The sequence below is a fragment of the Aquarana catesbeiana genome, linkage group LG08 (assembly GCF_042186555.1).
Source record: "Aquarana catesbeiana isolate 2022-GZ linkage group LG08, ASM4218655v1, whole genome shotgun sequence".
In the NCBI taxonomy this organism is placed as follows: Eukaryota; Metazoa; Chordata; class Amphibia; order Anura; family Ranidae; genus Aquarana; species Aquarana catesbeiana.
The window spans coordinates 275,201,960-275,213,284 of NC_133331.1; the positions used below are offsets into that span (position 1 = coordinate 275,201,960).

Here is an 11,325-nt window from a genome sequence, read left to right on the forward strand (position 1 = left end):
GGTGGGCACTAATTGGCAGCACTGGTGGGCACACATTGGCAGCACTGGTGGGCAATTATTGGCAGCACTGGTGGGCACTGATTGGCAGCATTAGTGGGCACTAATGGGCATAGATTGGCAAGAATGGTGGGCACTGTTTGGACTGTACTGATAATCAGGGCACTGATAATCGCCCTGATTATCAGTGTGTGTGTCTCTTTTAGAAAAGCTGATGATCGGCTTATTTCTCCACTCTTCATGCTGTGAGCATGAGGAAAGGAAAGCTGCTAACCAGCTTCTATTTACATCCGTGATCAGCTTTGATTGGACATAGCTGAACACGTGGTAAAGAGCCGTTGATTGGCTCTTTACCTCAATCTGTGATCAGCAGTGTCCTCCACACACTGCAATCACAGAGCATGCCGCCTGCGCCCAGCAGCGGGCGTGCAACAGGCGTGATCATGGGAGGCTGTCTTATGATGACCTCCCAGAACTAGCCGTCTGCGCTATAGCCATCATTTGGTTGAGATTTTTTTTTTTACCAGACATGTAGCAGAATACAATTTGGCCTTAATTTATGAAGAAATTCGATTTTTTTTTTTTTTATTGGATATGTTTTATAGCAGGGGAAAAAAAAAAAAAGTTTTTTTAATTTGTGGAGAAAAAAATGACATATATTTTGTGTACAGTGTTGCATGACCACGTGACTGACACTTAAATAGTGCTGTGCTGAATAGCAAAAAGAGTTTGGTCATGAAGGGGGGTAAAACTATCAAGTGGTTAACACAGAGGACATTTGGACAGAAGGATGAGATGGGAGGTGTTGCCATGACAACCAGACATTTCCTCTCATCTCCTGATCTGCACCAGGACAATGACACCTACAATCTGATTGGCTGCTCTATAGATACTAACATTAAAGTGGTTATAAATTCTGTTACACCACTTTTACCTACAGGCAAGCCTACAACAAGGCCTACCTGTAGGTACCGTGAATATCTCCTAAACTTGCACAGTTTAGGAGATATTCAGTATATGCGCTGCTGCCGACGTCATTGGCGCATGCGTTCTGAAGAAACGAGCCGCTGGTGCTGTTTCTTCAGGACTCGTGCTGTGATCAGTGTTCTATCAGAAAGCCGCTACCCATCAGAAAACGCAACCTTAGTGACGTTCCGTCGCGGCCATTTTGGTACACCCGCACTCATCCGTGGTAATCCTACAGTCAGAAGGCGGAAAGCGGACATCTTTTTACACCCATTGAAGTATTGCATTTCACACTTATTTCTATCAGTCAACTGAGCTTATATAGTGAAATACAGGATTTAGAAATCCATCAAACTGTTTTCATGTTGAATTTTAAAAGCAGCAGTGTTCAGCCAGATTAGCAAACCTGTGAGATCAGCAGGCTTGCCGGTGCTTTTAAAATTCAACATCAAAACAGTCACACGGACTGTAACTGCAAGACGCCGGTGTGTGTAAAAAGATGTCTGCTTGCCGCCTTTTGACTGTAGGCTTACTGCGGACGAGTGCGGGGTGTACCAAGATGGCCGTGCCGGAATGTCACTTCTGTTACATATTCTGATGGATAGCAGCTTTCTAAAAGGACACTGGCGGCTCTCATGCGCAAGTGCGGGAGTGACGTCATCGCGGCTCCAGCCAATTACAGCCCCGGAAGTAACTCCGGTGGAAGATGTCCGCCATGTACTCGGAGTGCCGACGCCGATTCAGGGCAACGTTCTGAGGTAAGTATTTCATAATGAGCTAGTATGCGATGCATACTAGCTCATTATGCCTTTGTTTCTGAGGTTTACAACCTCTTTAAAGCGATAGTAAACCGCTGAAGAAAATAAAAAAAAAACCCTGCAAGACGATGGCATAATGTGCTAGTATGCATCGCATACTAGCACATTATGAAATACTTACCTTAGAATGAAGCCTGACCCGGTCAGCGATGAGGTGACTGACATGTTGTCTCGCTGTTTCTTCCAGGGTCGTGGGCTCCGGCACTGCAATGGATGCGGGAGTCCTCCGTTCCGGCACGATACGCAGCACCTTCGCTGTGCCACTGACGTCAGCGGCTGCATGTAGGGTGAATAGTTAATAATTAGATCTCAGTACTGAATTATTAAAGAGGTTGTACACCGCTTGCACATTTTTTACCTACCAGGTAACCTATAATAGGTTTACCTGTTCAGTACTGAGATCTAATTTTCTAGCTTAGACTTTGAGAAATTTAGAAAACCAACAAAACATTTGCATGTCTCCTCTCTATTATCACTATGCTCCCTGTACACCGGAAACTCTCTTCTCACTTCCGCTCTATGCGTTCCACGGCCTCTTGGTCGCCATAGTAACGACCAACAGAACAGGGGTCTGCCATAGACCCAGAGCCGATTATACCAGTGCTGCAGAGATTAGAAACACCGCTAGGTGGAGCACGTCTGCCAAGTGTCGTCAGTGTAGTGAGGAGCAGCGGCCATTTTGTTGAAGCCTGGAAATGATAGGAGACGAAAACATTTCTGTGGAGAGTGTGTGTCCAGTGAGGAGGAGGTAATAATGTCTTCTTATTATGAGAGAAGGGGGTCCCAGCACTCTGTGTGGACTGGATGGGGGGAACATGTCACCTCCACACATCATCATCTTCCTGCAAGTCCTCTGATGTGTAGTGTAGGTCAGGGTTCTGTAGAGATCCATATATTATATAGGAATACACTGTATTCTATTCTCTGTAGAGAATTAGAAAGGTCTGTGATGTTTATATGCACACATAGACTTCCCCTCCCCCCGCTCTGTTCAGCCGCTACCAATGACCTGTGTGCACTGGAGTTGTAATCTTTACAAAGTTATAGACTTCTGTCTGATTGGCCCAGCGCTGTCACATGATCAGTGTCACATGATTCTTCATATGTGGAAGTACCAGGTATCTCCTTCTGCTCTCCGCACTGAACAGATCAGGGAAGATACAGAATAAAATGATGGAAGGATTTATTACAGATTTTATACATTTCACGCTTGTTAGTGATCATCAGTGTAAGGCAGCCCAGCGGGGTGAATAAAGGAAGCTGACCCGCTTCCCCCATCTATACATTCATTGTGTGCATGGGGGATGGGAGGAATCCTTCCTAATGAGTGATTGTATTCTGACAGCTGGGAAGCTTCCCCAGAATACACTGATCAGCATTGCAGGATGTAGCCGGCAGCACTGATCCATTGGGCAAAATCTGACCGGCGTTTGTATGACTGGTAGATTGACTTTTGTACAACCACAGTGTCCGTACATGGATCGAAATTGGGCCGGTCCTATCTGAACCAACTATATTACGATCCATGTATGGTCAGCTTAATACAGGGAGTCATCACTTCCAGGAGTCGGGGGGAGTTCTGAGCCCCATTATCAGACAAGTTATAATGTGTTGCTCCTCCAGTTAACAGTTCACAATATTCAGTATTAGAGGTGGTGAAAATGTTGGAACTGCCTCCTCCAAGACAGAAACATGTCATGACAATCCCCACTATGTACACTGTACTGTGTCATTTACATTTATTTCTAAGATAAACTTTTTTTTTTGACAGTGTGAAGTTTATAAAACCATCCTGCGTACAGAAAAGTGGATCTCCACAAGGATGTCCTGATGGAGAACCGGCCACCCCTCACATCACCGGGTAAGAGGAGACTTTCATTTCTTGTATCGAGGATCCACCTAGATACACAAATCCTCCGATATAAGGACATACAATATCTCACAAAAGTCAGTACACCCCTCACATTTTTGTAAATATTTTATTATATCTTTTCATGTGACAACACTGAAGAAATGACACTTTGCTACAATGTAAAGTAGTGAGTGTACAGCTTGTATAACAGTGTAAATTTGCTGTCCCCTCAAATAACTGAACACACAGCCATTAATGTCTAAACTGCTGGCAACAAAAGTGAGTACACCCCTAAGAGAAAATGTCTAAATTGGGCCCAAAGTGTCAATATATTGTGTGGCCACCATTATTTTCCAGCACTGCCTTAACCCTCTTGGGCATGGAGTTCACCAGAGCTTCACAGGTTGCCACTGGAGTCCTCTTCCACTCCTCCATGAGGACATCACGGAGCTGGTGGATGTTAGAGACCTTTGCTCTCCTCTACCTTCCGTTTGAGGATGCCCCACAGATGCTCAATAGGGTTTAGGTCTGGAGACATGCTTGGCCAGTCCATCACCTTTACCCTCAGCTTCTTTAGCAAGGCAGTGGTCATCTTGGAGGTGTGTTTGGGGTCGTTATCATGTTGGAATACTGCCCTGCGGCCCAGTCTCCGACGGGAGGGGATCATTCTCTACTTCAGTGGCCTAGTTATGAAGGGTAAAACCTTCCGGTGGTCAAGTATATAAGGGCCACAAACCACTTTGGTGATTAGCAGCCATCAGCTCCGGGTTCTGTAACATGTGTGTGACAGACACGGCACAGAGAGCAGTTCAGCCTGCTCTGATCCTTCTATGGTTTCCCCTCCCCCATGTTCAGATGAGTGCTCCCTGCAGACCCTGCGCCAGATTCATTTTTATTCCTAAAGAAGAAGTTTGGGGTTCTTAAAAACAAATACATATTCACCTCCATGCTGCAGCTATCCCACGCCAGCTCTAAGCCTGAGAACTGAGTGATCACATGACCACTGTCAGTCACCTCTCTCAGCTCTACCCCTCCAGTGCTCACCGGAGCACCAGGCTGGAGAGGGGTCCCTCAGCAAAGCCCTGAGAGTCAGAGCCCCCTGTCAATCAGGCAGCTGGGTGGATCCCAACAATATGGTTGGGTTCCTTTCAGATCCTGGAAGTAAGTGCAATCCTATGTGACCCAGAAGAAAAGCATGGCCAAAAAAGCTTTACCATACTTTACATAGAAAGTGGTGTGGGTGACAGATATAAAGGATCCATCCAGGTCCGTGTGCTGTTATTGTGGCACATGCCACTTGCACTAGTTTTCTACACTATTTTTATGACACGGTAAGCTTAATTATCCCCCGATATATTCAGTCAGTGTGTGTGTTTCCTACAGATGGATCCAGTAACAGAAATCCCCCAGAGAGATGTCCCCGTCCTCTGTATTCCCGGGACTCCACACAGGAAGATCAGGAGATCCCTCAGGAGGATCAGGTAGTTTGCATTTTCATTTCAATGGATATACTCTCTATATTATTTATATAAAGGCATAGTGGAGCATTGTAATATCTTTATTATTTTGTATTTTTAAGAGCAAAGATTTAATAGTTAAAGTGGAAGTTAAAGAAGAAGAAGAGCCGTATGTTTGGGATGATGATCCCTGTAAGGAGGAGAAAATCCCTCCAGAGATCAGCACAGGTGAGTAATAAACACTAAATCCAGAGAAGAGTCCCAGATTCTTCTTGTTCAGTCACTACAACAATCTCTTCTTCTCCCCCCTCCTCTGTCAGTAGACAGTAATGGGGAGACAGTATGTGCCCAGTGGGGGAGTCAGGAACCATCAGACTCTATTAGGCTGACCATATAATGATCAAAATTTGGCTAGGTCAGCATGGACTGGCTGAATTTCAATATATGTATGGTCACTGAGATTGAAAGGAAGTCAATCTACCAATCGACTTTTGTTCAACTGCCCTGTTGGGAAATTTCCGCTCGGTCAGTGCTGCGGTCTATAGACTGCAGAGCTGATTAGTGTATTCTGACATCGGGGAAGTCTTCCTGCTGTCAGAATACAGGAACACAACAGTGAGGATTTTGCCGACCACATCAATTGCATGGATGGGAGAATTGGGTCAGGTTTTTTTCATTTGGTTAAAAAAAAATAATTGACTCATCTATGGCCAGCCGTCTCTCCTCTTCAAATCATGTCAATGAGATGTGACCAGTCTCCCCCCACACACACTCTCTGGGGTCTCTCATACATCTCAGTACAGGGGGCTTCACTCTCATCTTTATTCACAGACCCCGGGGACATCAGAGAGACTCAAAGAGACATAAAGGCTGAGGAAGAGGGGCATGTAAAAAATGAAGAGGATGATACTCCTCCAGAGATCAGCACAGGTGAGTGATAAACACTAAATCCAGAGAAGAGCCCCAGATTCTCCTTGTTCAGTCACTACAACAATCTCTTCTTCTCCCCCCTCCTCTGTCAGGAGACAGTATGGGGGGAGATTGACTAAAACTGGAGAGTGCAAAATCTAGTGCAGCTCTGCATAGAAACCAATCAACTTCCAGGTTTTATTGTCAAAGCCTAACAAGTTAGAAGCTAATTGGCTACCATGCACCACTACACCAGGTTCTGAATGCACTAGTTTTAGTAAATCTCTCCCTATGTGCCCAGTGGGGGAGTCAGGAGACATCAGCCTCTATTAGACTCCGGCTCTCCTCCTCACATCATGTCATTGTGTGTTACCAGCCAAGAGATGTGACCAGTCTCCCCCCACACACACTCTCTGGGGTCTCTCATACATCTCAGTACAGGGGGCTTCACTCTCATCTTTATTCACAGACCCCGGAGAGACCAGAAAGACTCAGAGAGACATCAAAACTGAGGAGGAGGAAGAAGGACGTGTGATGATTAAAGAGGAGGAAGTTCCTATAGAGATCAGCACAGGTGAGTAAAAAAACTCTAAAAGAAACATTTCATAAAATAATAGCATCCATTGAGGGTTAAAGCAGAGTATGTTATCTTACACAAAGACCTTCAGACATTTTTTCAGAAGGGATATTTGGATCATAATTCACATCATATGAAATTATGAATCCTTGTTCTTGGTATCATCAGCGATATGAACAACATCTTTTGCCTTGATTTCCTGCTATTTTATTTGCACAAGTTAAAGTGATACTAAACACAAAATGTATAATTTACATTCTCCCTTCTGTTTCCATATGTGAATGATGGCACTGTAATTATTAATTAAAAAAAAAAAAAACATCTAAGTACCCTTTTCCTAATGAATATACAGCTTTCACATGACCCAGCTCTTTCCCAGCCTGTCCGCAGGGAAACAGTGGCAGGAGGAACTTCTAGTCCTCTGCTGCTAGTCACATGTTCAAAATAAGAAAAACAGCCTTTAGGATACAGAGTAAAAATAAATAATTAATATCAATAACCTGTTTTAAATTTGTCATACAAATATATACAGTAAAATCTTGGATTGCGAGCATAAGTAGTTTAGGAAATATGCTTGTAATCCAAAGCACTTGTATATCAAAGCGAATTTCCTCATAAGAATGAATGGAAACTCAGGTGATTTGTTTCACAACCATTTCTTTATAAGTCCTTCAGTTTATAGTCCATATAAAAAGATTATAGCAATGTGATAGGTTGTGTAACCATAAAATGTCCATCCACAAATGGAAGCCTCCGCAAGGGGATTAGAAGCAAAATCCATCAGGAGCTACAGAGTATAAAAGAGAAGAGAGGCGCCTCTTAAGTGTAGCAATATGGTTACATTTAATGAAGGTACAACATTTAGCAACTTGCATGGTTGATGATTAAAACAGACACATGTAAGTATGCAGGCGTCCGGGGTAAAGCTGTCCACATAGACCGTCCTCTGCACCGCCGACTCTCGCCGGTGTAAGTCTGCAATCGCAACCGAGAAGACTACTCTGCAGTAGAGCGGTCTGAAAGCGAGGCCTGAAGCGCTCGTGGAGCGCAGAGTGGAAAGGATGATGTCAATGGTGGTACGGAGAACAGTCTATGTTAACAGCTTTAGCCCGGACGCCTGCATACTTAGATGTGCCTGTTTTAATCATCAACCATGTGAGTTGCTTAATGTTGTACCTTCATTAAATGTAATCATATTGCTACACTTAGAGGCGCCTCTCTTTTCTTTTATACTCAGTTGTGACATTAAGCTACTTGTATATCAAGACATCGCTTGTTTATTCAGTCAAAATTTATTAAAAATGTTTACTTGTCTTGCAAAACGCTCTCAAACCAAGTTACTCTCAATCCAAGGTTTTACTGTATTTGAAATTAAATCTTTATTACTTTTGGCAATTGCATGATGTGGCCAGATTTCTGCCAGTCACAGGCTGTCACGCCCCTCCAGGCGGGGTCTTAGAATAAGAGGGAGGTGAAGCCTCCATCAGTCAAGATGTAATATCCCACCCCCATTGTGTTTAGCTGGTTAGTGGGCATGGAGGAGGGGGGAGGGAATGGGTTGTCATTTACCACTGTGTGTATGCCCACATGTGTGACTTAGAGCTGCACGATTAATCGCAGAGAATCGTTATCGCGATTCTCCGCCCGCCACGATCGCAACTCCAGATTTGTATGATTCTGACCATTCAAAGCTTGCGCCTGTTTCGGAGCGGAGGGGAAGCCGTCGGAGCCAGCGTGAAACGTCTGATGTCAGCAAAGAAGAATGTGATTGGTCGGTAAGTATGTCAGAGTGACACGCCTGCCCCCCCCCAGTGTTGGTAGGTAGGGGACGTTGCCTCTGCCAAGATGGCGGTGGGCACTTCCTGTGTGCGTCCGAGCATGTGATGTCAGCGGGAAACATGGCGGAGAGCAAGAGCGGGGCCGTACAGCCCCCCCGAGACCGGAGCCCTGACCGGATCCCCCGGATGGGGGTCTCTCTTCTCGGGGTGCTCTGCCTGCTATGCCAGGTGTGTCCCACCGGCGCCACAACACACTGGGTGGTGACAGAGGACGGCAAGATCTAGCAGTAGGTGAGGTGACACCTGACAGAGAGGGAACACATGACAGAGGAATAGACAGGGAGGGGGGGACACCTGAGAGAGCAAGGGGGACACCTAACATAGAGGGGGGGGACCTGGGATTGGGGGCACCTGACAGGGGGAATGAGATCACTAGAGAGAGAGAGAGTGGGAAAAGGGGGGACACCTGAGATAAGTAGGGGCACCTGAAAGGAGGATAGGGGGATACTTGAGAGGGAAAAGGGGGGTGGGTGCAGCTCTAGTGGGACTCTATAGTCACATGGGCTGATCAAATGTGATAGGGGGGAAATGCTCAGCATAGAAACTCACTGAAAACTGAGCATGTGCTGCCAACACAGCTCTGCAAAATTCCCAACTGCAGCCGGGGTAATGGACATAAGGGAGGGATGGAGGACAACAAGATCTACCAGGTCTTTTGCAGAATAAAGAAAACGAATCTCATAGTGAGTGAGCGAGTATGAAAAGCATGTAATACACCATTTACTGAAAGGTTTTTTTATTGATGCGGTTTTAGTGACGCTTTAATTGCTTCCGCTTCTTATGTCATGCAGATGGACGGTTCATGAAGTGTAACGTGAGAAAGAGCCCCATTACCTTAACATATACTAAAACAGAAAACAACATCACATCAGATTTTTTGGAAGAAAACCCTATTACCATAAATTTCCATCCAACCCCTCATGGTGAAGATCTGTCATCTGGTCCTTCTACTCAAGGGGAATGTTTTTCAGATCTTTCCCAGACAACCCATCAGACAGTTGGTAGAGCGGGGAAAACATCCACTTGTTCCTCCTCCTCTAGAAAAGTTCTCGCTGAACATCAAAGCAGAATGAAACCATTTTCATGCTCCGAATGTGGGAAAAGTTATCATTCTAAAGCATCTCTTATAAAACACCAAAAAGTCAACACGGGGGAAAAGCCGCATACATGTTCGGAATGTGGGAAATCTTTTTGCCTGAGGACCATTCTTATTAAACATCAGAAAACACACTCTGGAGAAAAGCTATTCTCATGTATGGATTGTGGGAGATGTTTTGGACATAAACCTGCGGCGGTAATGCACCAGAGAACTCACACCGGAGTGCAGCTGTTTTCCTGTTCTGAATGTGGAAAATATTTTGCCACGAAACGAGCCTTGATCAAACATCAGCCTGTACACACGGGGGAAAAGCCGTTTTCATGTCCCGAATGCGGGAGATGCTTTCGTCAGAAATTTGCGGCAGTAATGCACCAGAGAACTCACACCGGAGTGAAGCCGTTCTCATGTCCTGAATGCGGAAAATATTTTGCCACGAAACGCGCCTTGATCAAACACCAGTCTGTGCACACGGGGGAAAAGCCATTTTCGTGCTCTGAATGCGGGAAATGTTTTCCCCGAAAAATGAGCCTTACTATTCACCAGAGATGTCACACGGGGGAAAAGCCATTTCCCTGCACCGAGTGCGGGAGATGTTTTACGACCACGCAAAATCTCAGTGCACACCAGAGGACTCACACGGGAGTGAAGCCATATTCATGTTCTGAATGTGGAAACTCCTTTTCCTGGAAAAGATCCTTGCTCAGGCATCGATGTGTACACACAGGGGAGTAGCCGTATTCTTAGGATTTCAGAAAATGTTTTGTGTTCTTATTCACTATTAAAGGTGTGCCCTATCTTGTGAACAACTTACCTGAGCTGAGACACCGAAGGTTTAATGCTTCACCTTAATGTTGCCATTGGACTGGCTACTCTTTAATTTCCATTACACTAAAGTTCAATAAAGATCTTCAATAATCTGTAGTTGTGTGTGTATCTATCTGTACTTTCTCTCTGCTAATTGTTAAGAATCGGTAGCAGGGATAGTCAAATCTGTGTAGCTACACTTAGGAGATTGAGACCAGACTGTGTATGCTTTACCTACTTGAAGACCAGGCCTATTCTGACACTTTTTTTGTTTACTTAAAGTGTTTTAACCACTTGCTCACTGGGCACTTAAACCCCCCTTCCTGCCCAGACCAATTTTGAGCTTTCAGCGCTGTCGCACTTTGAATGTCAATTGCGCGTTCATACAACACTGTACCCAAATGAAATTTTTATCATTTTTTTTCCCACAAATAGAGCTTTCTTTTGGTGGTATTTAATCACAGCTGGGGTTTTTATTTTTTGCTAAACAAACAAAAAAAGATGGAAATTTTTGAGAAAAAAAAAAATCATGTTTAATAGTTTGTTATAATATTTTGCAAACAGGTAATTTTTCTCCTTCATTGATATGCGCTGATGAGGCGGCACTGGTGGGCACTGATAGGCTGCACTGATGGGCACGGATATGCACAGATAAGGCGGCACTGATAGGCACAGTTAAGGCGGCACTGATAGGCACAGTTAAGGCGGCACTCATGGGGACAGATAAGGCGGTACTGATGGGCACAGATAAGGTGGCACTGATGGCCACGGATGGGCAGCACGGATGGGCGGCATGGATGGGCGGCACGGATGGGTGGCACGGATGGGCACTGATAGGTACCACTGATGGGGGGCACTGATGGGCGGCACTGATGGGGGGCACTGATGGGTGGCACTGATGGGCAGTAATGGGCGGCACTGATGGGCACTTATGGGCACTGGTAGGTGACACTGATGGGCACTGATTGGATGCACTGATGTGGGTGCTGATGGGTGGCACTGATGTGG

General features: G+C 45.2%; 1 protein-coding gene across 1 annotated transcript in view; it reads left to right on the top strand.

The window, feature by feature from the left end:
• LOC141106526 (uncharacterized) overlaps nt 1-10,434 on the top strand; it is a 31,837-nt gene extending 21,403 nt beyond the window's left edge. Inside the window, exon 8 of the mRNA XM_073597363.1 lies at nt 9,737-10,434. Within this exon, the coding sequence (XP_073453464.1) occupies nt 9,737-10,245 (509 nt within the window). The 3' untranslated portion in view covers nt 10,246-10,434. The remainder of the gene's footprint in view (nt 1-9,736) is intronic.
• The last annotated feature ends 891 nt before the right edge of the window (nt 10,435-11,325 follow it).